Source organism: Haliotis rufescens, unplaced genomic scaffold (assembly GCF_023055435.1).
Source record: "Haliotis rufescens isolate VD_foot unplaced genomic scaffold, xgHalRufe1.0.p SCAF_36, whole genome shotgun sequence".
NCBI classification, from domain to species: Eukaryota; Metazoa; Mollusca; class Gastropoda; order Lepetellida; family Haliotidae; genus Haliotis; species Haliotis rufescens.
Genome location: NW_025964068.1, coordinates 1604052 through 1629483, shown reverse-complemented (window position 1 = coordinate 1629483; position 25432 = coordinate 1604052). Strand labels below are relative to the sequence as shown.

The 25432-nt window shown below is 44.5% G+C and overlaps 1 protein-coding gene across 1 annotated transcript in view; it reads left to right on the top strand.

Annotated features, from left to right (window-relative positions):
• The window catches only part of LOC124124730 (short-chain specific acyl-CoA dehydrogenase, mitochondrial-like), a 100408-nt gene that overhangs the window by 1528 nt on the left and 73448 nt on the right, over window positions 1-25432 (top strand). The window contains exons 2-6 of the mRNA XM_046487977.2: window positions 1567-1721; window positions 10516-10665; window positions 11198-11309; window positions 14076-14191; window positions 23656-23691. Coding sequence (XP_046343933.1) covers window positions 1567-1721; window positions 10516-10665; window positions 11198-11309; window positions 14076-14191; window positions 23656-23691 — 569 coding nt within the window. The remainder of the gene's footprint in view (window positions 1-1566; window positions 1722-10515; window positions 10666-11197; window positions 11310-14075; window positions 14192-23655; window positions 23692-25432) is intronic.

Here is a 25432-nt window from a genome sequence, read left to right as displayed (position 1 = left end):
TCCGGACTAGTAAAAACACACACAAACTAAATGCACGTCGCTATATAAGTGCTATAATCTTGGACACAACGTTAAACCCCATTTCACCTCACCTCACCGCTTTACTTGGTACCTTGTAGATTATGTAACGGAACGAGTGTGCAACATGGCACCATGACCACTTGTAAATGTCTGTCGAAGAAAAGTCATACGATACCATGGCTGACCTAACCTTCATTAGTGTCCATCACCACTGTCATTTTCGTTCATTTTCCTAACATCTTAGGCATAACTTGATAAATATGCACTTAGTTTAACAGTACAGAGTCTGTGGACATAGCTCAGTAGGTTATCTTGTCAAGCTAATGATCCGAAGGTCACAAATTTGAGTCTGACAGATTCTTCCAAAAACTGGTTGCTTGTCTTTTGTCCTCTGTCTGATCAGGGTTCAATTTAACTACTGGCCCGTTGACTCATGGCCAGTTAAGATTACAAAGGGCTTGCTAAAATGAAAAGTATTTGGCCTGTCTGGCTAGTCCATATTTCATTACTTCTCCATGTATGTTTAATTTTTTTAATTGGGCGCTACTCATGAATCATGTTATTTTGATGAGAAAATATTTAAGGGGAATGAGGTCTTGTGAATGGTTAATTCAGTATAAGAAAATGGCGTGGGACACATGGTTACCACATGCACATGTGTTTTTCATAATGGTTTGATTAATGAAATATTTCAATTCTACTAGTGTATACTTTCCTCTTTGGTTGAGTATTTAATTGATGTACATTTACTGATTTATGCTTTATTATCAGTTTATTGTTACGTAAATAATACATACTTCTTGAGTGTACATACACATTTACACACACAGATGAATTTGCAAAGGTGAAGGGTTGTAGTAAGCATCAACCACTCAAATGTAAGGATTCAAGAGTATTATCCCTCGCTGTCAGTGAGGTTTTCCAGTTGGCACCTTGCTGGTCAGAAGCCCAGTTTGTTGGGTCGCTGGCGCTAATTGGCTTCTGATGGTTATACGGGCTAATTAAAGTGGCGCCGGCTAGATGACTGAAAGTTGGAGTGTTCTTTCCCATTAGTAAACTATCTGTTTGTTTGTACACTAATTGGGGGGTGACAAGATGTAGCATTTTTGATTTGATGAAATATTCTAAAGTAGGAAATTATTTTTTATTGTATATTCATATGGAAACAAAATGCTGTTTCTGTTTCTCCCCATTTTGACCTGGTTGAGGGTTATGTCCTACCACACCATATGAAGGAACTGCTGCATATATCTTGTATACTGATGGAACTTTTGTTGTGTATTTAACACATGATGCTGTCCAGGAAACCAACACAGCTGTTACACATACATCTGATAGAACAGCAAACATGTTTTATATATTGATATTAGAAAGAAATCATATATCATTAATCTTATTGATAATGATAGTTTTAAGTTTGTCAATAGATATTAATTGATTTATTAACAATGATGTCTGGTGTAAAATCAGAATCCTAATATGGATGCAGTCACAACATAACATCTTCCTGAGGATAGGGCAAGTCCAATATGCTCCTTCTTTCAGGAGTGTGTGCTTCACACTTGCGGTGTCTCAGCACTTTGGTAGATCTTCCAGAAACTCATGCTCTGTTACGCAAGACCTGTCGAGACTTTGCAGAAAATGAACTTGCACCTATTGCAGGAAAGATTGACAAAGAACACACCTACCCAAAAACACAGGTAAGTTATGAGATGTGTAACTGGTATTTGATGCATTGGTGGATTTAATTAATCCCCTATTTAAGAAAGAGAAAAATTGTTTGGGAGTTGTTCCACAATTGTTTGACTGTTGTTTAGCTGACTCAAGAATCATGAGTTTATGTATTCCATATACATGTATGATACGATATCATTGAACAGAGGATCAAATAAAATCCAATTAAAATTGTAAAAAAAATGCAGTTGGCATCTGTAATGTTTATCTAAGTAATTTGTTATTGAAGTATACAACATGACTAAACATGTCCATGTAAATGTACTACAGGTACTATCTTATTCCAGTGAATACATGCTGAGGGCACTCTTAGAATAAGTGAAGAGGAAAAGATAAGAACAGAACACCTGTCCATGATTTGACCCTAATAATGTCAATCCTCCACAAGCCCTACTATGTGAAGTGGAGTTATCCCATGTATATTACAGTGTATTCAGATTGCCTCATGCATGTTGGCCTTAAACCATATACCCCGTATCAGTTCTAGACTACTGCCTCTGAGTGGACAAACAATACATAATAATGTGCGACATTTTACACAGCAATAATTAATATACTTCATGCACATTGTTATCACAGACTTGTTCCAATCAATGGTAAACACTTGAAGGGTACACATTGTCTAGTTGAGTACTGCAACAGCATGTTGATTAGCACAAGTATGACCGGTGTCTCCACAAATACAAGTGTTTTTAAACTAAAGTGATGGGAAATATTAAGCATGTTAAGAGTAAGATTGCAACATGCAAACGGAGAACTACTATAGGTTAGTTATCAGATGTAAAATTGAAAGTAACATTCAGAATAAGTATGAGATGGTTAAATGTAAAAGGATTTCATGTTCACCTGGCAAGGTATGACTTGAGGACACTTTCAGTTCATTTATTGCTTTGTTTTCTTATTTTCCCTTGGTTACCGCTTCAATATGAGGATTAGTACTTTTCTATAATTATTAGCCTCCACTCTGTTGCTGCAGTTGAATCAGCTGTTTAAATCAGTTGGCTATTATCCTCCTCCACAAAGTGGGGCAGGGGAAATAGGAATGGTGTTCGTCCGTCTGTCTTTCCTTCTTTCCATCCATCTGCTTCTCAGAGGGGCCAAATTTTCTAAAAACTATTTAAGTCAGAGAAATGAAATTTTACACACTGATTTTACTGGTGATGATCACAAATGAATTCGAAAATTGGTGTTGTAACTTCGTCTTTTGCAGAGTTATGGCGCTTGCTCCATGCTTTCAACCTCTTGCATACTATGTGAAATGGGGACCAGTTTTCTAAGGGACTACTGAAGTTCCATGAATGAAAGTTTGCATGCTTATCTAAGAGATACTTGTCAAGACTGAGTTCGAATATTGATCTGTTTTCAGAGTTACAGTCCTTGATCCATGTTATTTTACTTGGTGCATAGTGTCTGCAATGGGGACAAATTTTCAAAGAAACTACTGAAGTTAGCTTATCTAAGAGATACTTAATGAGACTGAGTTATTTTTTTCCAGAGAAGGGGCCTTTTATGTGTACCGGTATTAATTTCACATTTAATCAGTTTTTCTGATGACATAATGTGGCCCAAGTGACTATCTCTTCTTGGGGCTTTAGAGGTCTCTATTTTAAGATTTATAATCACAACTATATGAACAAACAAATTTTTAAACTTATCCTATCTCACATTGTGCATTTCTTCTTATTCTTCGATCTTGGTGTGGAAACGTCCTAGAACAGTTTCCAGCTTCAGAAAACACCACTTACCCAAACACATCCCATACATCACCAAATCACCACTGTGATCATGGTTCACGCACCACTAAAATCCTGTGCGACACGACCCCAGCGACCTGATCACCTGACATATCCAGCACCCTGATTCCCTATTCTATCGCTATGGTGTTCAGACGTTATTCTTGAACATGTTGAACAGAGAATTTTTTAAATTTTGTTTTGTTTATATATATATAAAATTTAAATACACGACATCACGGCTAAGTTTACCATTAACACAAAGAGACAGCGGTATTAAAAACGATGTCTACTGTGTACCACCATGCCAGAATTGGATCTCAACTTACTTAGCTTACTTACTCTCCGGCTTTCTAATGGCGACAGCCCTTCTGCCTGAAAACACTACAATCGTCGGCGAGGAAGTGATAGCCAACTGACGACGGATGTTCACTCACAGGATCGTCATCCTTCGCTGGATCGTAACGCCCGAGTGATCAAGGGATCATAGACGACCGAGGGATCGACCGATCGACAGATCACCTTACTTCACCGTTATCGGCATACTTCACCATTATTGACAAGATGCTGATGTTGGATGGACAGCCCATCAGATCGTACCTGGGAGGATCGACAGTTTCGTCTCATCTACAGATCGATACCGAGGGATCTCCACTCTACGATACACATCGATGCATCAACACATCGATATGTCGACACATGGATAAATTGATACGTCAACACATGGATAAATCGATATGTCGACACATGGATAAATCAATATTTCGACACATGGATAAATCGATATGTCAACACATGGATAAATTGATACATGGATAAATTGATACATCAATACGTCGACACATGGATAAATCGATACGTCGACACATCGTCCGATCAAGAACTCGTCCGCTGGTACGACTTTACCTGCAGGAAGCCTCGGTGGCTGAGTGGGTTAGATTGCTGACTTTGTGTGATGGCGATTAGTTCCTTACTCAGGCAGTGTGGGTTCGAATCCCGGATGGTACTCAACCCCATAAAGTACGAGCGTGTACTTTACTGAGAAGATGTTATGCCAGATATAACTTTGTTATATAATACAGAGGAACGACAGATCGTCCTCAGTCATAAGATCGTCATTCTTCCACGGAATCAATAGACCTCACTCTCATCGTGCATCGGACTTCTATACACGAATTTGGACAAGGCCTTCATTGCATTCCGTTGTCTAGATCGGACAATCCAGTGATTGTTATCACGAGCATCCATCTACGTCTTGGAAACGATGACCTGCACCAACCATATCAGCGAACTTGACCAACCGGTCTCGTTGATCTCTTAATGGCAAGCTTGAGATACTGACGTCTCTTCTCTACCGGGATCTTCATGGATCCGGTCCACGTGCCTGCCAGTCATGAATTGTCTTACGATACTCTCCTATGAGAAAGCACAATTACAAGGTTATGACAGAATTGAATCGTCTCACAATCAACATCATCCTGAAGCTCGATATCATCGCAGCCGACCTTTATCATCAACGCCGTCGCTTTAAGCCTGATATTCCATTACAGATCATGATGCTCAAGGCTACGTGCTCCCCCTATTCAGATTGGAATCGTCAAACAGGCGCCATCATCCTGAGGTTTGATATCATCGCAGCCGATCTTTATCATCGACGCCCTCGTTTCAGCCTGATATTCCATATGAGTTGGCACGCCTTATCCATGGTCAACCTACACCATTCTAACAGACGATTCGACGGGGGAGTTCGTCGGTCTTTCATCGATACAAACGGCAGATGTTCGATGTCTGAAGATGGTTTCAAGCGTCATACAAGGTACTACACCGGTTCATCCCATATTCTACAAGGAACTGACTGCCTATACACTGGAGTTTTTCGTTACTCGGGACACCGCTCGTGTGTTGGGAGCTTTTGACCACGTGATCAGAAAGACTGCTGTATTTCCTGTTTCTGCGCAAGGGTGAATTACACATCATGCCCAGATTGCTGTTTGTAAAAAAGACTACCATGCTGATTTTGGTACAGGCTGATCTCATGCAAGTCGTGCGAAGTATTTACAGTAGTAGTCAACGACTATACGTACGGTCTGTCACATCTTCACAACGCCTTTTAACGTCGCATCGATACTGGGATGCACAGCGCTTTTTCCGGTGCTTAGAATCCATCGTCTCTTCACTAGTTCTACATGTCGCCGATCAACCTGGCAGGACAAGTCGTCCCTCACTTATTCAAGACGAGAGCTGGTGAATATCGACATTTTATTTCGGTATATGATCCTTATGTTCTCCACGTCCATTCAAGGCACGGGTTCTGCTACTACTGCTCTTCAACGTGGTCCCGATTACCCTGCTTCGTACAATCAACCAACTGGTAAACTACATCTTCAGCCTCGTTTTTCTACTAGATACTAGATCACACACACGACCGTCAAGATTTTACCATCGCTTTAGAACACCAGTTTTGTGTTATGTGTGCATGAATGTCGATCTGCAGGCGAACTCATCTCCACATCAACAACTTGGAAGTTCAGTGTTCTATGTATGGTAATAGCTATTACACTACGGATGACCTCTCCGCTACCCCATTCCAACCGTCACCGGTCAACAGACGACAGCTTGGATAAACACAACTGGAAGGAGAACCACCCTTCTTGTCACTGGCAGTACCCTTTGGAATTGCTTTGACCCATGACTATGTACACGAGTGACGAAACCAATTGCTGTTCGTCACACAGGAATCCGTAATACATTTTACCTGGATGAAGGGATTCAAGCCCGGATATCAACAATTACTCAGACCACAATATTTACCCAGAAATTATTAACACAACTACGTTGGTTAATAAATTATCAGAAGTCCGACTTACAACCATTCCAGGATCGCCATTCCTTGGGATCAAGTCTAATGAGCCAGACTAACATCCTAGTACCAGAACACATTGAGGAAACACCTCTTGTGAAGGACAGTGGAATCAATTGTTTGCACAGGAACTTGGTTACACAAGCCGGAAAACAACAACCACCTGTTCATGGATGCCTCACTTCAAGGTAGGGGAGCTCACTTCAACTTGGAAGTAACATCAGGCCTATGGTCAGAAGCAGACAGGTCTGCCACATCAATTATCTGGAATACGAGTCTGTAATCCGGGCAATATTTCTTTGGACCCCACAGACAAGAAACCAATGTCTGATGATCGGGACACTCATTTCAACTGTGGCATGCACCTTCAAGGCACGATGAAATCAGAGACCCTCCTGCAGTTGCCTTTCACCTTTGATAGACAAGCTCAACTTACAGATAAAGGCAAGACATATACTGGGAGCGGCAAGTGGATTAGCAGACCAGCAAGACTATTGCCAACAGAATGGAAGCTACGGCTGAAGCATTCCAACTGGCAATAAAAAAAAAGGTTGTCTACTAATAACCCTTTTTGCATCAGATAACATTGTGGCACCAGCGCCGGACCCACTAGCCTGGTCAGTCGAAACTCGGACAATATCATGGGAGGACCTAAACGCGTATGCGTTTCCCCCACTAGCCTTGATACCAAGGATACTACACACGAGCTACCTACAACTGCTGTTGGTAGCGCCTTCTGACCGACAAGAACTTGGGTTCCAGAGATCGTCGAACTGGCAGAGATTCCACTACTAAGACTTCCAAACTGGTCACATCTACTGCTACATCCTCCATCCAATCAGGTCCATCCAAGACCAGAATTATACAAACTTCACGTATGGAGTACTATAAACCTTGATATAAACGCGAGCGTGAATTAAATGCGAAAAATGCGAGTGGTCTTTGCTCGCATTATTAAATAAGACATTTTGGATAGCAGAAATACCAACTTAGACATACGCTGAAAACAAACAACTATGTATTCCACATCACTGTTTATTGAGCAGCACTTGTTACAAGTATATAAACAATGTCATTCAAACACTAATTACATCCTGTGAATTGTCACTGCTGGGGTCAAGACAAGCATTCTACTCACTCATGTCATCACTGATCACACCTGCAAGTCCAGACAGACGCCACCCAACACGGTGTTTTTGCTCTTTGCGACTGCAATAAAGGCCGATACGAGCCAGCGCGCATGTATTGTTTTAGCGGAAGTACTCTACTCAGCGCTAATAAGCGGTGCTATTTGGTGTGTGATTGGATTAATGTAAGGTTGGATTAAGGTGAGGATTCTCCTGTAAACCTGACAGAGGACCTTTTGTTTAGATATAAATCCACTGATGCTTGAGAGGAGGGGGTGTCGCATTCATATTGAGTCGCATTTTTGGCTAGGGGCCAGCGGTCGCATTCTTTTGGAGACGCATTAATTTCACGTTTTACAGTATATCAAGAGCAGTCTCGTAAGATAATTTCCATTAGAGCAGCTAAGGCAGCCTCCTTAGCACTTCGTAAATCAACGAGAATCTAGGTGACGATAAATGGAAAAGTTTTCACCAGTTTGCAGTTTTCTGCAGCCAAGCTACTATACCACAAGTAGCAGATTACCTATGTCACTTAAGAAGTATCTTATGATTCAACACTTGTCACTTACTGGGCAGCGATCAGTTCTGTACCAACTACTCACTAATGGGATAAAACTTGCTACAGTTCCCGAACCAATAGATCTACTGTCACTGACCTTCGGACATTGATTCTCTCATACCACCTTATGGACCAATCTTCCAGATTTGGCCCTCCAGCATGGGATCTCCCTGTATTCCTCCGTCACTTCTCCTGGCTGACTATAAACCACTTGTGGATAAAACCTCAAACTTTACGTTCATGACAATCTTCCTGCTTGCGTTGGCTCCTGCAGCTCGTGTTAGAGGGACTCGTGCTTAGACGTCGGTTGAGTCAGGTTCCAGCGTCTTCAATAAGGTAAGTATTCAAAGACATTTCGTCATTTCAGCCTCCATCACTCTCATTGATTGAGAGCTGATGTCATGGAAGACGTCTCACTTTGTCCAGCCTGAGCCTACAAGATCTACTTGAAGGCATCTCAGACCATCCGTCGCTGTCGCAAGCATGTTTTCATCCACTTGTCGACAGCTGCAACCTCTGATGTATCTTGAACCACCATCTCCACTGGCTGCGTTCTATCATCCTCAGGGTCTACACCTTTGAGGGACTACCACCCCAGCTGCTTCCAATCCTCATGAGACGAGGGCAGTGACTTCCACCTTGGCGTTGCATAGTATTGCACACTTTCAGCCATCATGGAGGGATGTTGAGGCGTTCTGATATGGTCTTTGCCTCCTACTCCTTTCGGAATCTCAGTTGCCGAAGTCCAAGGTCACAGCATCCACAAAGCGCAGATGAGGAAGCCCAGCGGACTACAAGTCCCAAGTCTGGTTTCCTGTATATACTGCAATATTTTCATTTATTGCTTATGTTAATCGGGTTTCCCAGACAAGCTCCCATTGGGAGGGTATATATGCTTGTCTGTTGGGACTTCGGTCTACGTCAATAGAAGTCACCATCCGGTGCGGCCATGTGTTAAATAGTGTCCCAATCTTCTACCTGCTCACCTCTGTCTTTGCGCATGTGATGTCTCCGTAGTTGATTGACGACCTGTGTGATAAACGGGTCTACACCAACCGAAGTCACCATCCAGTGCGACCAAATGTTTAAATGGTGTCCCGATCTTCTACCTGCTCACCTCTGTCTTTGCGCATGTGATGTCTCCGTAGTTGATTGACGACCTGTGTGATAAACGGGTCTACACCAACAGTAGTCACCATCCGGTGCGGCCATTTGTTTAAATGGTGTCCCGATCTACCTGCTCACCTCTGTCTTTGCGCATGTGATGTCTCCGTAGTTGATTGACGACCTGTGTGATAAACGGGTATCGTCAATGGTTTCCTCTTCTCGTTCTTACCTTATTCAATCTCTACGTGAGTTTGATAGGTTGACGAAGCGAAAAAAGAGATGCCAAGCTGGTCCACCTTACGTCCTTGGGACCGTATGTATGAGGTCTGTCTTGTAGAACCTACGCCGGGGACGTGGTGTTTGAATCAAAACACCTCCTCCTGTCAGGGGTGAGGTTTAAGTCGTGACCGAGTAGGTGTCGCCTGGCTCATGGTTACGCGGTCGTTCTTGGAACAGCGTCCTGTGTGAAACCATGGAACACATGATTCCCTGATGTCATGATGTATATCTCTTGGTAGCACAGAGGGTTTTTTGAAGCAACCCTTACACGAGTTTATCACTAATCCTTCTAAAATCCTTTGCATTTCCTGATTTGTTCCAGCTTCCTCGTGTATGTCTCACGGTTGAGGTCCTTACAGGCTAGGGTATCTGCGCCCCACCATCTACTATGGGATAAATGCATAGTTTGTAAATTTTCTAATAAATTGTATATTTATATACTTATCCTCTCTCACATGCTTAATGCCCACCCAACTATCCCCCCATCACAGTTACACCAGCCTGTATGTTCTAGACTGAGAATGAGGGTGCTGGATATGTCAGGTGATCAGGTCGCTGGGGTCGTGTCGCACGGGATTTTAGTGGTGCGTGAACCATGATCACAGTGGTGATTTGGAGATGTATGGGATGTGTTTGGGTGAGTGGTGTTTTCTGAAGCTGGAAACTTTGTTCTTGGACGTTTCCACACCAAGATCGAAGAATGAGAAGAAATGCATAGTGTGAGATAGGATAAGCATATAAATATACAATTTATTAGAAAATTTACAAAATTCTAATGTGCCAGGGGGATAGTGATAACACTGTTTTATTGTCATATGAAACCTCTGATTGACCAATTGAATCAAGTTTTTTTCAAATTCATGGTGAAATTTGTCTCCTTGTGAAACTGTGTAAGTTCCGTCAATATTACCAGGGAAATAGCATTGATGGCTTCTCAGGGAGTAATCAAACTGTGAGACCTGTAATGAAATGTGTTTGAATAATTCAGTGATCATGACTTTTTTTAGTGTTTCCCCCTCACTAACTGTGAGTAGTTACCTGTCTGGGTTGCCCCTACCTAACAGTAGCATGTGCAGAGACTGCTTGCCTGTGCAGGTGGAGATGATGGGAGAGCTGGGACTGATGTGTGTGTCGGTGCCCGAGGAGGACGGGGGTACAGGCCTGGACTACCTGGCCTATGCTATAGCCATGGAGGAGATCAGTAGGGGTTGTGCTACTGCTGGAGTTATCATGAGTGTCAACAATGTGAGTAATTGTTTTCCTATTTTGTTTGGCTATCCATTTTCTTATTCTGCCATAGCTACATATAGCGCTGACAATGTATAAGGATCATATCTGACCATATCATGATGAAAAAGTAAATCATTTGAAGGAATTAATTGAAGTCATAAGAAATTGTGAAGTGAACCTACTTAATGTTTGCTATCGAGAAGCTTGACTCAAAAATTAATAAATGTAGGATTTTCTCAGCATGCTGATGACATGAGTGAAGATGACTTGCAGATTCGAAAGATCACTTTTATATATGTGAATGTATCTTGAATAAGGGAAAAATTGGGACCAGGGAATGGATTCCAGTTGACGGTACATTAGAAATAACTGATTTTGAGATAATGAAGTTTTGACTCTACTAGCTGCACATGCTTATCTTGTCTCCTGCACAGAATGTACCTTACACATGTGTTACAAGCATAAGGCAAAGTTAACTGTATCCTCTGCCTTACATCTTCAGTTATATTTGTTTGTGTAACCTACTAATGGTTTATGTTTTTTTCAGTCACTTTATTTAGGTCCAGTTCAGAAGTATGCCACCAAAGCCCAAAAGGACCAGTTCATGTCTCCATTCTTATCAGGAAAAAAAGTTGGCTGCTTTGCGCTCAGTGAACCAGGTAGAATATGTTGACAAGATCTGTCTTTAGTTTCATCCCAGCAGTTGCAGTAGAATGTCATGTACCACTGCTTACATAAACCTGTCAACTGTGTCTGTGGTGACGCAGGTAGTGTGTCAGCAGAATAAGCCCTTACTGTCAGCTGTGTCTGTGGTGACGCAGGTAGTGTGTCAACAGAATAAGCCCTTACTGTCAGCTATGTCTGTGGTGTTGCAGGTAATGTGTCAACAGAATAAGGCCTTACTGTCAGCTGTGTCTGTGGTGTTGCAGGAGGTGTGTCAACAGAATAAGCCCTTACTGTCAGCTGTGTCTGTGGTGATGCAGGTAGTGTGTCAACAGAATAAGGCCTTACTGTCAGCTGTGTCTGTGGTGTTGCAGGAGGTGTGTCAACAGAATAAGGCCATACTGTCAACTGTGTCTGTGGTGTTGCAGGTAGTGTGTCAACGGAATAAGCCCTTACTGTCAGCTGTGTCTGTGGTGATGCAGGTAGTGTGTCAACAGAATAAGGCCTTACTGTCAACTGTGTCTGTGGTGTTGCAGGTAGTGTGTCAACAGAATAAGGCCTTACTGTCAGCTGTGTCTGTGGTGTTGCAGGAGGTGTGTCAACAGAATAAGCCCTTACTGTCAGCTGTGTCTGTGGTGATGCAGGTAGTGTGTCAACAGAATAAGGCCTTACTGTCAACTGTGTCTGTGGTGTTGCAGGTAGTGTGTCAACGGAATAAGGCCTTACTGTCAGCTGTGTCTGTGGTGTTGCAGGAGGTGTGTCAACAGAATAAGCCCTTACTGTCAGCTGTGTCTGTGGTGTTGCAGGTAGTGTGTCAACAGAATAAGTCTTTACTGTCAGCTGTGTCTGTGGTGACGCAGGTAGTGTGTCAACAGAATAAGCCCTTACTGTCAGCTGTGTCTGTGGTGATGCAGGTAGTGTGTCAACAGAATAAGCCCTTACTGTCAGCTGTGTCTGTGGTGACGCAGGTAGTGTGTCAACAGAATAAGCCCTTACTGTCAGCTGTGTCTGTGGTGTTGCAGGTAGTGTGTCAACAGAATAAGCCCTTACTGTCAGCTGTGTCTGTGGTGTTGCAGGTAGTGTGTCAACAGAATAAGCCCTTACTGTCAGCTGTGTCTGTGGTGATGCAGGTAGTGTGTCAACAGAATAAGCCCTTACTGTCAGCTGTGTCTGTGGTGATGCAGGTAGGGTGTCAACAGAATAAGCCCTTACTGTCAGCTGTGTCTGTGGTGTTGCAGGTAGTGTGTCAACAGAATAAGCCCTTACTGTCAGCTGTGTCTGTGGTGATGCAGGTAGTGTGTCAACAGAATAAGGCCTTACTGTCAACTGTGTCTGTGGTGTTGCAGGTAATGTGTCAACAGAATAAGGCCTTACTGTCAACTGTGTCTGTGGTGATGCAGGTAGTGTGTCAACAGAATAAGCCCTTACTGTCAGCTGTGTCTGTGATGATGCAGGTAGGGTGTCAACAGAATAAGCCCTTACTGTCAGCTGTGTCTGTGGTGTTGCAGGAGGTGTGTCAACAGAATAAGCCCTTACTGTCAGCTGTGTCTGTGGTGATGCAGGTAGTGTGACAACAGAATAAGCCCTTACTGTCAGCTGTGTCTGTGGTGTTGCAGGTAGTGTGTCAACAGAATAAGGCCTTACTGTCAACTGTGTCTGTGGTGTTGCAGGTAGTGTGTCAACGGAATAAGCCCTTACTGTCAGCTGTGTCTGTGGTGTTGCAGGAGGTGTGTCAACAGAATAAGCCCTTACTGTCAGCAGTGTCTGTGGTGTTGCAGGTAGTGTGTCAACAGAATAAGCCCTTACTGTCAGCAGTGTCTGTAGTGTTGCAGGTAGGGTGTCAACAGAATAAGCCCTTACTGTCAGCTGTGTCTGTGATGACACAGGTAGTGTGTCAACAGAATAAGCCCTTACTGTCAGCTGTGTCTGTGGTGACGCAGGTAGTGTGTCAACAGAATAAGCCCTTACTGTCAGCTGTGTCTGTTGTGTTACAGGTATTGTGTACACAGAAAAAGCCCTTACTGTCAGATGTGTCTGTGGTTTTGCAGGTAGTGTTGCAGGTAGTGTGTCAACAGAAAAAGCCCTTACTGTCAGCTGTGTCTGTGGTGATGCAGGTAGTGTGTCAAAAGAATAAGCCCTTACTGTCAGCTGTGTCTGTGGTGATGCAGGTAGTGTGTCAAAAGAATAAGTCTTTACTGTCAGCTGTGTCTGTGGTGTTGCAGGAAGTGTGTCAGCAGAATAAGTCTTTACTGTCAGCTGTGTCTGTGGTGACGCAGGTAGTGTGTCAACAGAATAAGCCCTTACTGTCAGCTGTGTCTGTGGTGATGCAGGTAGTGTGTCAAAAGAATAAGCCCTTACTGTCAGCTGTGTCTGTGGTGACGCAGGTAGTGTGTCAACAGAATAAGGCCTTACTGTCAGCTGTGTCTGTGGTGTTGCAGGAGGTGTGTCAACAGAATAAGCCCTTACTGTCAGCTGTGTCTGTGGTGACGCAGGTAGTGTGTCAACAGAATAAGCCCTTACTGTCAGCTGTGTCTGTGGTGATGCAGGTAGTGTGTCAACAGAATAAGCCCTTACTGTCAGCTGTGTCTGTGGTGTTGCAGGTAATGTGTCAACAGAATAAGCCCTTACTGTCAGCTGTGTCTGTGGTGACGCAGGTAGTGTGTCAACAGAATAAGCCCTTTCTGTCAGCTGTGTCTGTGGTGACACAGGTAGTGTGTCAACAGAATAAGCCCTTACTTTCAGCTGTGTCTGTGGTGTTGCAGGCAATGGCAGTGATGCAGGGGCGGCCTCAACGACAGCTAGGCTGCAGGGGAACAGCTGGGTGCTCAATGGGACCAAGTCATGGATAACAAATGGCTATGAATCCGCAGCAACTGTGGTATGCTGTGAAATTGATTTTCTTCGTATTATGTTTCTAATTCATTTTACAGTGTGCAGTTGATTTAGCTATTAGAGGTTGATATTAGAGATCATCTGTTAGTGATTTGATGGCTGCATTTATAGGCCACCTGGCCTTGTAATGGCAATCAGGTGGCTCATTGAACTTGATTACCATATTCGACATAATAAGCGCCCATGGTGACTTTTGCTAATATATTGGATCATGAACAATCACAATTAACACCCCTTACGATTGATCAATGTACAGTGATCCCTTGCTACAACGCTACCTTCGGGGTCCAAATAATTGATGAGCGTCATATATGATCAGCGGTTTAACGAAGGTCAGGTCGTAGGTGGTAGATGACCAACAAAACAGTATACATGCTCTGCCTACCTAACATGATCAACATTGCATGTTTCAGAGTTTCGAAAAAGATTGGAATAGGTATAACAAACTTGGTCATTAAAATGTATGAAATTTGATATAAAACATCACTAAACATGATGATTTACCATTTAAAATGTATTTCCTGCTCTCAAAGGCATTGTTTTATATGCAGATATTACGATTACCGTGTGTATTTTCTCGTAAACTAAGTGGGAAATAGCAATCAGCTGTGCACGTGTTTCCTCCCAATCTACCGGGGATACAGTTAAAACGTACCCAGTGATGCCACTTTAAAGTAATTTGATGCAATGGTCGGAAGAAATTGTGTCTGAAATTATTATATTATCAGGAATAATATATTCCAAAATCGTGTTATTTTAGTTGCAGCTTCCACCATATATACTTAAAATTAAAAGAACCATAAGCGTAGCACTTTGGTACAAATTGTATGCAGGATATTTTTTGACGTATGGAACGATTTTGACCAGTCACCGTAGGGACTTCCCGTGCTACATGTATTTGGATTGCGGAAACATTATGTTGACATTTAATAGTCAAATTGCCTCAAATGTAACTTTTAGTGAGTCATGGTACTGCATTTATGATATGTGTATCCATTCTCTTGCCAGTAAAGTTCATTTCAAGGCGTCAATAGCGGTATTCTGACCGTGGTTGCTGTTAATAACGGTGAGTTGTGCGATCTACCGATCACTTCGCATACGATTTCCTCGAAATTATTGTAAACATTATTATAATTATTGAATGAAATTTTGAATATAATTAAAATATATTGCAAACATTACTCCAGATAAACAATGATTTTTTTATGTTATTATTACCAGAAATTATAATGATAGGATTAAATTGCGTACTACAGTTCGGATTTGTTGACAGGTATTTCCAGTGTTACGTGATCTGAGATGGGGGAAAACATCTTGTTTTCTCACTCAAATTATGTTCCAATAAGAGCCCCCTATTTCTAGTTTTGAGAGCGCCCTGGGCGCTTATTATGTTGAATACGGTAATAGTGTTTCTAACTGATTCAAGCCATCTTGACTGGAAAATAAATTTGAACCCTGATTAATTATTTGACAGTTATGTACGTGGTCACTGGTCATTGTCGCATATGAGCAGATACTAGTACCTGGTATGACTTGTTATTGTATTTGTGAATAAATATTCTTATTCTTTACCCTGTGTTCGTGAACAGTTTTCACCTCAGAGTATTCGTTGCAGCCCTACTGATTTTAGGGCCCCCAAATGAGCTGACTGAAATAGGGATCCAGGTCATTACAATGGCCTGTCACTAATGCTGTGGCATGCTGTTTTGTTTGGTCAGGGTTTGTTTTCTTTTAGTCAGCACAAAAGTATGAGTGTCTCAGTGGTGTTAGGCTAGGCAAATTTCCTGTCCAGAGTTGCATCCCCTAGTCATGCCAGGATCCATTTGTTTTGGGTTTTAATCCCAGATTTGCATTGTATGTGATCCTTGGATTGTCCATTTTGTGGGTAAACTTCCAGGACTTAAAGCACTTTAAGGTTTCATCCCATATTAAGGTAACATGCTGAGATATAACTGAAATACTGTTCAAAGCACAGGCACAGGAACATGGCAAGTCACCCTTTAAAAATTAAATAGTTTATTCTCTTTCAGATTAAATCCTCCTTGGGGCACTTATTGCATTTTCCTGGCTCAAGAAAATCTACATGACATAGTTGTAACCATTTTCCTTAATAAAAATGTTACCACACAAAAACTTCGTTTTTGTATGATATACGACCACCCTTACGGTGCCTCACCTTCCACGGCGCGTCACGCCAAGGGAAGCAACCCTCACCCAAATCACTTTCCTTTATGTCATTCATTCTGACAAGACGTGTGGCAACTCTGAGAAAAGTTTCTAAGTACGAAAGATCGTGACCTTAGACAGCATGGCTGACCAAACTGTATGTATGGTACATTTATTACCTTGCAAAGGCGTAATACCTCGCATTGTAAAATTATAACGTTGTAATTCTCTTAGAAGAAACGCCACGTGTACGGCGCATGTGAATTCAAATGTCCGTAATGGCGTCCATTGTGCGGTTCCACTGTCTGACACATGTAAACCCAAAGCCAACAAAATGGCTTGGGGTTTGGTTAATCATACAGATTACAACTGCACGTTTTTTCCTTTACAAAACCCAAGGTGCTGTACTAGATTATAACTACACATACCTTTTTTAAAAGGGTTTTTACACCTTAGTGCGTAACACGCCCACTTGGTGTATTTAAAAAAATTATCCAACGAACAATGGCTATTAGTATCGCGCTACAATCCCATTACACATTACGCCTTTGCTTCTGTTTTCACAATTTATTAAAAGCACGTATCTTGCCGATCTTTAATCGCACTGATACACTTTTCCCACCCAACCCAACACAATATTTATGGTCAAACTTCAAACTTTGTACGGGATGCGGGCTAAACATTCCGCCCCAAGACCAGCATGCGTGCTGCCTAAAGTGCTTGGTTGAGAACGGGCATGATGACCAGACATGCTCCACATGCATGGCTTTCACGCCCAAAACAATGAAAAGGCGACATGCCAACCTGATACACTATAAAAGTCTACTCGAGGCGGGGGTGGATATTCACTCTAAGAAGGTCTTTCCCCCCAGTCTAAAAAGGGTAAAAGTAAACCTAGGGCTAATACGCCTTCCGCCACGGTCTCCTCCGCTCCCTCTCCGAGGGCCGGGGATGAAGGCTCTAGGGTTCCCGAGGTCCCCTTAACTGCACCCTCTTCTGCACCTTCGTTAGCAGATATATCTGCTCTGTTTAAGTCGCAGATGGCGTCGATGATGGAGGAGGTCAAGTCCCAGCTCCGAGAGGAGATGCGGGCTGGGCCTTTCCCGTCGTCGGCGCCGGGCGCGGTTTCGAGGTCTTGTGGAATGTCCGGCGTCGGCCGAGGCAGGCCACTTGACCTCGGGGACGACCCGAGACCGGGCTTCGGCTCCGGCTCGAGGTCGCTCCCCAGCGGAGGGGTGGCGAGCGCTGGCTCGTTCACTACCTCCGCACCTTTCTCCCTAGCGGAGTCAGACGCCTTCTCCGAGGCCGAGGCTCCCGCTAGCGGAATTATGGCCCAGAGCCAGGTGGGTTCTCTTGAACAGCAATACTGTAATGCAGGCCAACAACTTCGCATATCCGTACACTCCGCGTATCTGTCCGCTGTACAGAGGGAGCTAGTGGGAGAGGGGCCGGCCGACTCTTCGGAGTTGGTGGTGCAACTGACGGAGGTACATAGTCACCATGCGAGGGACGCTATTCGTAGCTGTGCCTCGCAGATGATGTGCGCAGTCATGGGCATGCGCAGGCTGTGGATGTCAGTATCTAAGTACTCGACGTCCACACGCCAGGATCTCCTAGCTTTGCCTTATAAGATGGGTTCGACCCTCTTCCCTGGGGCTCAGCAGGTGGTCAGAGAGGCCGCTCAAATGTATGCTTCTATCAAGGACTCTAAGGCCTTGTTGGAGATACCTAGCGTCAAACCGCGTAAGCGGGCCTCTCCGCTTGACTTCTCCCACGCTGATGCGCCGGCTCAGAAGTCCGCACCTGCTTGGAAGCAGCCGCTTCCTTCAGGTAAGGGCGCCAGGAAGAGCAAGCGAGGCAGGGGCCGGGGCAAGGCAGCTGGTCGAGGCCAGCAGCCTTTTCGCGGGGCCGGGAACCCGATGGGTTCCCATTAGCGCCCGAAGCGCCCCGGGCGGACCCACAGTCGCAAGTTATCGAACTGCACACAGTAGGGGTCCACTGCCTAAAACCGGATGTCCCCGTAGGCGGCCGACTGACTCTATTCCTGAGGGAATGGGAGAAAGTCACCTCAAATCCCTGGACACTGTCCACTCTAAGGGATGGCCACTTGCCTCGGTGGAAACATCATCCGCCCACCTTCTCCGGGATAAAGCACACTCCAGTGCCTGCTACCCGAGAGAAGGCGGAATTTCTCCGTGCCGAGGTCGACGCACTTCTAATGAAGGCGGCGATCGAACCGGTTCCCGTGGGACAGGAAAGCGAGGGATTCTACTCGACATATTTCCTAGTCACCAAAAAAGACGGAGGGTTCAGACCTATTCTCAATCTGAGAAGGTTGAACAATCTTATAGAGGTACCGTCCTTCCGGATGGAGACACTGCGCTCAGTGATCTCAGCGGTCGAGACAGGAGAATGGCTAACGTCAATAGACCTAAAAGACGCATATCTCCACGTACCCATACACCCCGAGTTCAAGAAATACCTCAGGTTTTCTTTCGACGGGAGGTGTTATCAGTTCAGGGTTCTATCATGGGATAACATTTATACTAAGTTATCCTATAATAATTAGACCTACATCAAGTGCTTTTATGAGTTATCGTGGTGTAATTTTTATACATCATTTCATATAATTATAGTTTAGCAAGTAATAATTATCATTAGGTAAAATGCATATATAAAATATCAGTAGTTTCAGTTAAAGCTTTTTTGGATGGTTGCTAGCCTAAGGTAATGGGAGCGCGTCTTCTAGACATGCTATTCAATAAGACGAGAGTTACGTCTACATAGTTTAATTGATTTGAAGCTTTTAGATAAATGCTAGCCTAAGGTATCAAGATCCCATCTCCCAGACAAAGGATATTTATTTAAGTATATCTGTCATCAACTACCGGGGTATATTAGAATAACATTACTTCAATTAAGACTCATTAAGGATTAGCCCCAATACAAGCTCGTCTATAGTGCATTAAGGATTAGCCCCCATACAAGCTCGTCTATAGGGCATTAAGGATTAGCCCCCACACAAGCTCATCTATAGTGACACCCTAATCTCTTTCAAAGCATCCAGTAAATATGTCAACAAGATTAGTGCCAGTCCAACAGGATAAACAGGATTTAGTATTCCCCTCTGTCTAGCCATCCATTTAGCTTAGGACACAACCAATCGTGTATCAACCAATCACATCCCTTTTATTGTTCAAATTTTTGTTAAATACATACTGTAGGCAGGTTTTAAGCAGAGAAGGGGTTTGACTCTCTTACCAAGCAGACCTCTCTCCCACAGCCCAGAGTGTGTACCGACTCTCTGTGGCACCCTCAGTTATTTTCTAAGATATTGTAAATTGTTAATTGTTCATGTAAATAAAATTGTGATTAGTCTCCTGTGACTCTGGCTCTTTGCTGACTAGTTCCCCAAGAAAACCAGCACGTCATTTGGAAGGTATTGTTCACCCAGAACAGTTCCATGATAGTTCTACCATTTGGGATCGCTACGGCCCCGAGGGTGTTCACCAAGCTGATGTTGATTACTGCCCAAGTAGCCAGGTCGAAGGGTCGGCAACGACTGGTTACTAAGAGCTCTATCGCAATCCCTCAGTCAGATAGCTACACTAGCTGTGATAGACATTCTGATCACACTAGGGTGGATAGTCAATCTCAAGAAGTCAGAGCTGAGCCCTACTCAGAATCTTGTCTTCTTAGGGGCGAACTTCAACACAGTGAGCGGACTTGTATCTCTATCACAAGACCGCATACTCAAGGTCAGAAGGGTTACTTCCCAGTTTCTTCTGGCCATGAGACACACTGCTCGTACATGGCTCCAATTACTCGGCAACATGGCGGCGACAGTGGATGTTGTTTGGCGGGCGAGCTTGAGAATGAGACCCATTCAACAAGCACTACGTCAACTTTGGGTGAACTCGGAAGATCTTGAGACTGTTCTCGAGACCCCGCAGTGGCTCATTACACACCTTCAGTGGTGGACCGAGGTCGGGAATCTGTCCCGGGGGCTCCCCCTCGACACTCCCATTCCGTCTCTCACAGTTCAAACAGACGCGTCACTCTCCAGCTGGGGAGGCGTTCTGAACGATCACACAGCCTCGGGACTATGGTCCCAGCAGGAGATCAAACTGCATATCAATATGCTAGAACTGAGAGCCGTCAGGTTGGTGTTCCAACGCTTCCTGGATCTGCTTCGTGGCCAAGTTGTCCGTCTAGAGATGGACAACCAAACGGCAATGACTTACATCCGGAAGCAGGGCGGAACGGTGTCACCGTCGCTTCTCCGAGAGGCGTGGCAGTTCCTCCTATGGTGCGACTCACACGATATCAGGGTGATACCTGTTTATCTCCCGGGGGTGGACAACGTCCGTGCGGACGCTCTGTCTCGCCGGATCCTCGCTCCTCACGAGTGGAGGCTAGACCCGGGGATATTCCGGTCGTTCCAGGTGGATCTGTTTGTGTCTGGGGTGAATCACCAGACACCAACGTTCTGTTCCCGAGTCCCTGACCCGAGGTCGGTGGCAGCGGACGCCTTCCAGCTAGATTGGACGGACAGAATCCTATGGGCATTCCCCCCAGTACCTCTGATCCCCAAGGTCCTATCTCAGCTAGCCACTCAGCCTGCGCGACTACTTGTGCTCCTGGCACCTCTTTGGCCGGCGCAGAGCTGGTTTCCAGTAATACTCAGGTTTCTGGCTCAGCCTCCTGTTCTATTACCTTTACGACCGGACCTTCTATCCCAGAACGAGGCCCTCCACCCGAATCCCAGGATTCAGTGGGTGGCTTGGCCACTGTCCGGAATCGCCTCCAGAAGAGCGGTATTCCTGCACGAGTTGCAGACACAATACTGGCTTCGCGGAGGGATTCGACAAACGTTCAGTACGAGGATAGATGGGCCTGCTATGCGCGCTGGTGTGTCGATAGAGGGATTGCAGATCCCTTTTCTGCAGATCTCGTAGCAGTGCTTGAGTTCCTCCAGTCGCGCCCAGATGAGGGCCTGGCCGCATCAACAGTCCGGGGGGTACTCTACAGCTATTGCAGCTTTTCACGTCCCTGTTGACGGGGCACTTCTGGGTGCGCACCCATTAGTACAGCGTTTTTTAGCAGGTGTGGACAGGATCCGACCGCCTGTACGGCGGATCAGTCCCCCTTGGGACTTGTCAATCGTTCTTGATTGGCTGTCCGGTCCTTCCTTTCGGGATCTGTCGTCTCTCTCTCTTCAGCTGTTGAGCTGAAAGACGGCGTTCCTTGTGGCGGTAACGTCCGGCAGATGGGTAGGCGACATTCACACAATGTCAGCCGATCCAGAGCTAACTGTCTTTCACCGGGACAGGGTTAGTATTCGCCTGCCGGACTCTTACCGTCCTAAGGTCGCACACGCCTTCCTCGTGACGGCTTCTATTGAGCTACCTGCTCTTTCACAGCCTTCCTCGTCGGGGACCACTGCAAGACATGCTCATGTCTTGGATGTCCGCAGGACTCTCAAGGCCTATATCAGCAGAACTAAGGGTATCCGTAAGGATAACCAATTATTTTGCTGTTATGGCGCTAGGAAGGCTGGCTCACCTGCGAGCAAACAAACTATCTCCAGGTGGATAGTCTCTACTATCTGTACGTCGTACACACTTCAAGGCAGGGACCCCCCTACCAGGTTGAAGGCTCATTCGGTTAGAGCGGTAGCTACGTCACAAGCGTACGCTGCGGCTCTGCCCATTGAGGAGATCTGCTCTTTGGAGCCAGCCGAGCACGTTCATAAAACACTACCAACTCGACAAGCACTCAAGCGAGCGTGCTCGGTTTGGTCAGTCAGTTCTCCGAACTGGGCAAAGTTCAAATCACTAGCCGATTGAGCCTTCGAGATTTTAGTTCGCCCGGACCGGTTATACAACTGCTCAGTAACGGTCCGGATTCTATCCTCTACGGTCGATAAATTATCCGTCCATACTAATCGATAATACTCGTATTGCACAGCACTCCTCAGATCCTCGGAGACTCTCTGGCCTAGCTCAGCACGGTTATATGTTTCTCGTGATCTACGCCCCTATATCACTCGCTAAAAAAAGTGTGGGGGGGTGGGGGGTGGCGTGTTTTGAGTTCTCAAAATATGATCAGCCACGAAGGCTTATATCATAGTATATGGTCGACCACGCCTGTCTCCAGCCCCCGCCTCTCGACGGTGGTGCCTCACGATCAAGGTTGGTTCCATTTTATTGAACTCTTAGTCTATTCACTGAATATTCAAAATACGATGTATTTATTACGCTTGCTGCTGACGGATGCCACTTCCTAGATTATCTTTAGGAGTCTGTCTGGATGCAATAAGTGCCCCAAGGAGGATTTAATCTGAAAGAGAATTTTACAAACCTGTAGAGGTTATGAATTCTCTGATGAAATCCTCCTTGGGGCACGGCCACCCACCTCCCCTCATTCCATCAGCATTAGACATATGGAAAGTGATTTGGGTGAGGGTTGCTTCCCTTGGCGTGACGCGCCGTGGAGGGTGAGGCACCATAAGGGTGGTCGTATATCATACAAAAACGAAGTTTTTGTGTGGTAACATTTTTATTAAGGAAAATGGTTACAACTATGTCATGTAGATTTTCTTGAGCCAGGAAAATGCAATAAGTGCCCCAAGGAGGATTTCATCAGAGAATTCTTAACCTCTACAGGTTTGTAATTTTTTTTTGTAAATTTCACAGAGGAGAGAGAGACAGGAAGGAAGGGAAAGTAGAGATTTCTTGACAAATCCCACCATATCCCATGTCAGTTGTTAAATGTTTTTGTTTGTTTAAAACTGCACCCAGCAATATTCCAGCTATATGACTGCAGTCTGTAAATAATCATGTCAAGACCAGACAATCCAGTGAATGATATCATGAGCATTGATCCACGCAATTGGGATATGATTACATACATCAACCAAGTCAGCGAGCCTGACCACCCAATCCCATTAGTCGCCTCTTACGACAAGCATGGGTTTCTGAAGACCTATTCTAATCCTGATCTTCACAGGTGAATTATGCAGTTTAGTTGGCTCATACTCTTTTCTTAGATATGTTGTAAAGCTTGGAACTAATACTAAATTCTATGCATTAATAAATGAGAAATGATAATTGCATGATCAGTTTCTCAATGAGTTTATTAATTTGAAGGATATATTTCTAAGTATCCAAAATGTATCCATGGACGAGAAATATTGCAATATTATTTGGAGTGTGACAAGGATATGTTGTCAGCTTTTGTATTATGTACTGTGTCAGACTGACATGTTGTGTTATCTTGCAGGTGTTCGCTACCACTGATAAACAGCTGAAACACAAGGTAAATCTTGACAAGACTAAGGTGGTATCAGATGCTGTAAATCATGAACTTATCCTGCATTACTCCATATTGCATTTACTGCTGTCTTTTGACAGAGAGACGAACTATGTGAGATCCAGCTGCTGAAGAAAGTTGTCCCAACAAGTACGGGAAGCAGCGCCCTCTCACAGTCGGCACGTGACCCTGAAGTCATGATGTCACATCAAAACACATTACTGCTTTGTGACCTCCACAGACAGACGTACTTTGTATCCCTTGTGGAAATAAAAGCTTATTGTTTCTATATTTTGCGTGTTTCTCCATTCATCGTGGCTGCTACATCGTTACCTGGTTATGGGCTGTTACCTTTAGGGTCTTCCCATTTGTAAATTGTAACGTTTATCGCTCGTTTGTGGCTCTAGTCACAGTAATTTACGGGCGCAATGTTGTTCCCGCCATTTTTGCCATTCACCACGTTGCCACGTAATTTCGTGTTCTGCATTTTGAATTCTTTCTTTGCCTTGGGTAATACATTAAATTTATGTATAATGTTTATGCTTAAAGCTTTGCCTTTCCGCTACCTTTTGAAGCGCCATGCTTTCGGAGAGATGACCTGCGGGTTTCCATTGAAACAGAGCTTCTGGTGTACAGCCTCTGTATGAGAACTGGTAGATCTTCACTGTTCAGGCTCATCAAGCCTGTTTGACCTCTTCATCATAGACTACCGGGTACCCACTTCTCGGGATCATGGTTGACTGGTCTCGCATATCACGGTGGATCATATCGCTCTGCACCGGCCCTGCCTCAGCACCAGCGTTCCTCAAAGAGACTCTTCCTCGGCGCTCCCCGTGTTTTCAACGGCGCCCCCGGTGCTCCTGCATTTTTTTTCGCAAAACTCAACTAGTACACAACTAGTTTGTCTACGACACAGTTTATTGGGGATTGTCTGTGTGTGGAGATTGCAAATCATTTCCAGCTCCAATGCGGCTTTCTCGGCTACTGCACAGGGTGATTTACATGTCACATGTCAAGTACTCCGACTGTCAACAACTCAGACCGGAATTAGGTCAACTGACCATGGTGAGTGGTGCAATGTATTTCTACAGATTGGTTTGCATACTTACATGTATGCATGGTGCAACCACTCAACCAGATGCCTGTCGCAGTCCATCCATGCACAGATGATGGAAACGATAGACTACCGCTGCCACCACGGCTGTCGCGAGGCATCTCGTTTCATCGCCCCCTCACTATTAGAACATACGGCATTCAAGGGATGAAAATGATCGCCTTCCTTCATACGGTTTGATCTTTTAGACTATGACATCTTCATATCATCAGCCTTGGCTACCAGATACAGCGTCAATTTTCTACTTCGTTCCATGACCGTTCCATCGACCCCTGTTGACTACTTTCCTAGTATCGTGTTGTCGTCCTTCATCGCCACCTCAATATAAAAACAGGAGCGCTAATACGACGCTCAGGGGATGGAAACTATCACATTACTATGTGCAGTACGGTGCGATCTACCCGAACCACAGTTTTCCAGATTTCCTCATTCTCTTATGGACACATTGCCTGGACTTCAGACGACCCGGTTATGTCGATGCCTTGGCTGTCGATTGTGGAGCTGATATTTAGTCTACATGGGGTTTGGTTCTCAGGCGACCACACCTCTCCATGTATCGCCTCGACGGTACATGATCAGAGACCCCTGTTGCTGACTTTGCAGTCTTGTAGACGACCTCATTTACCATGACTT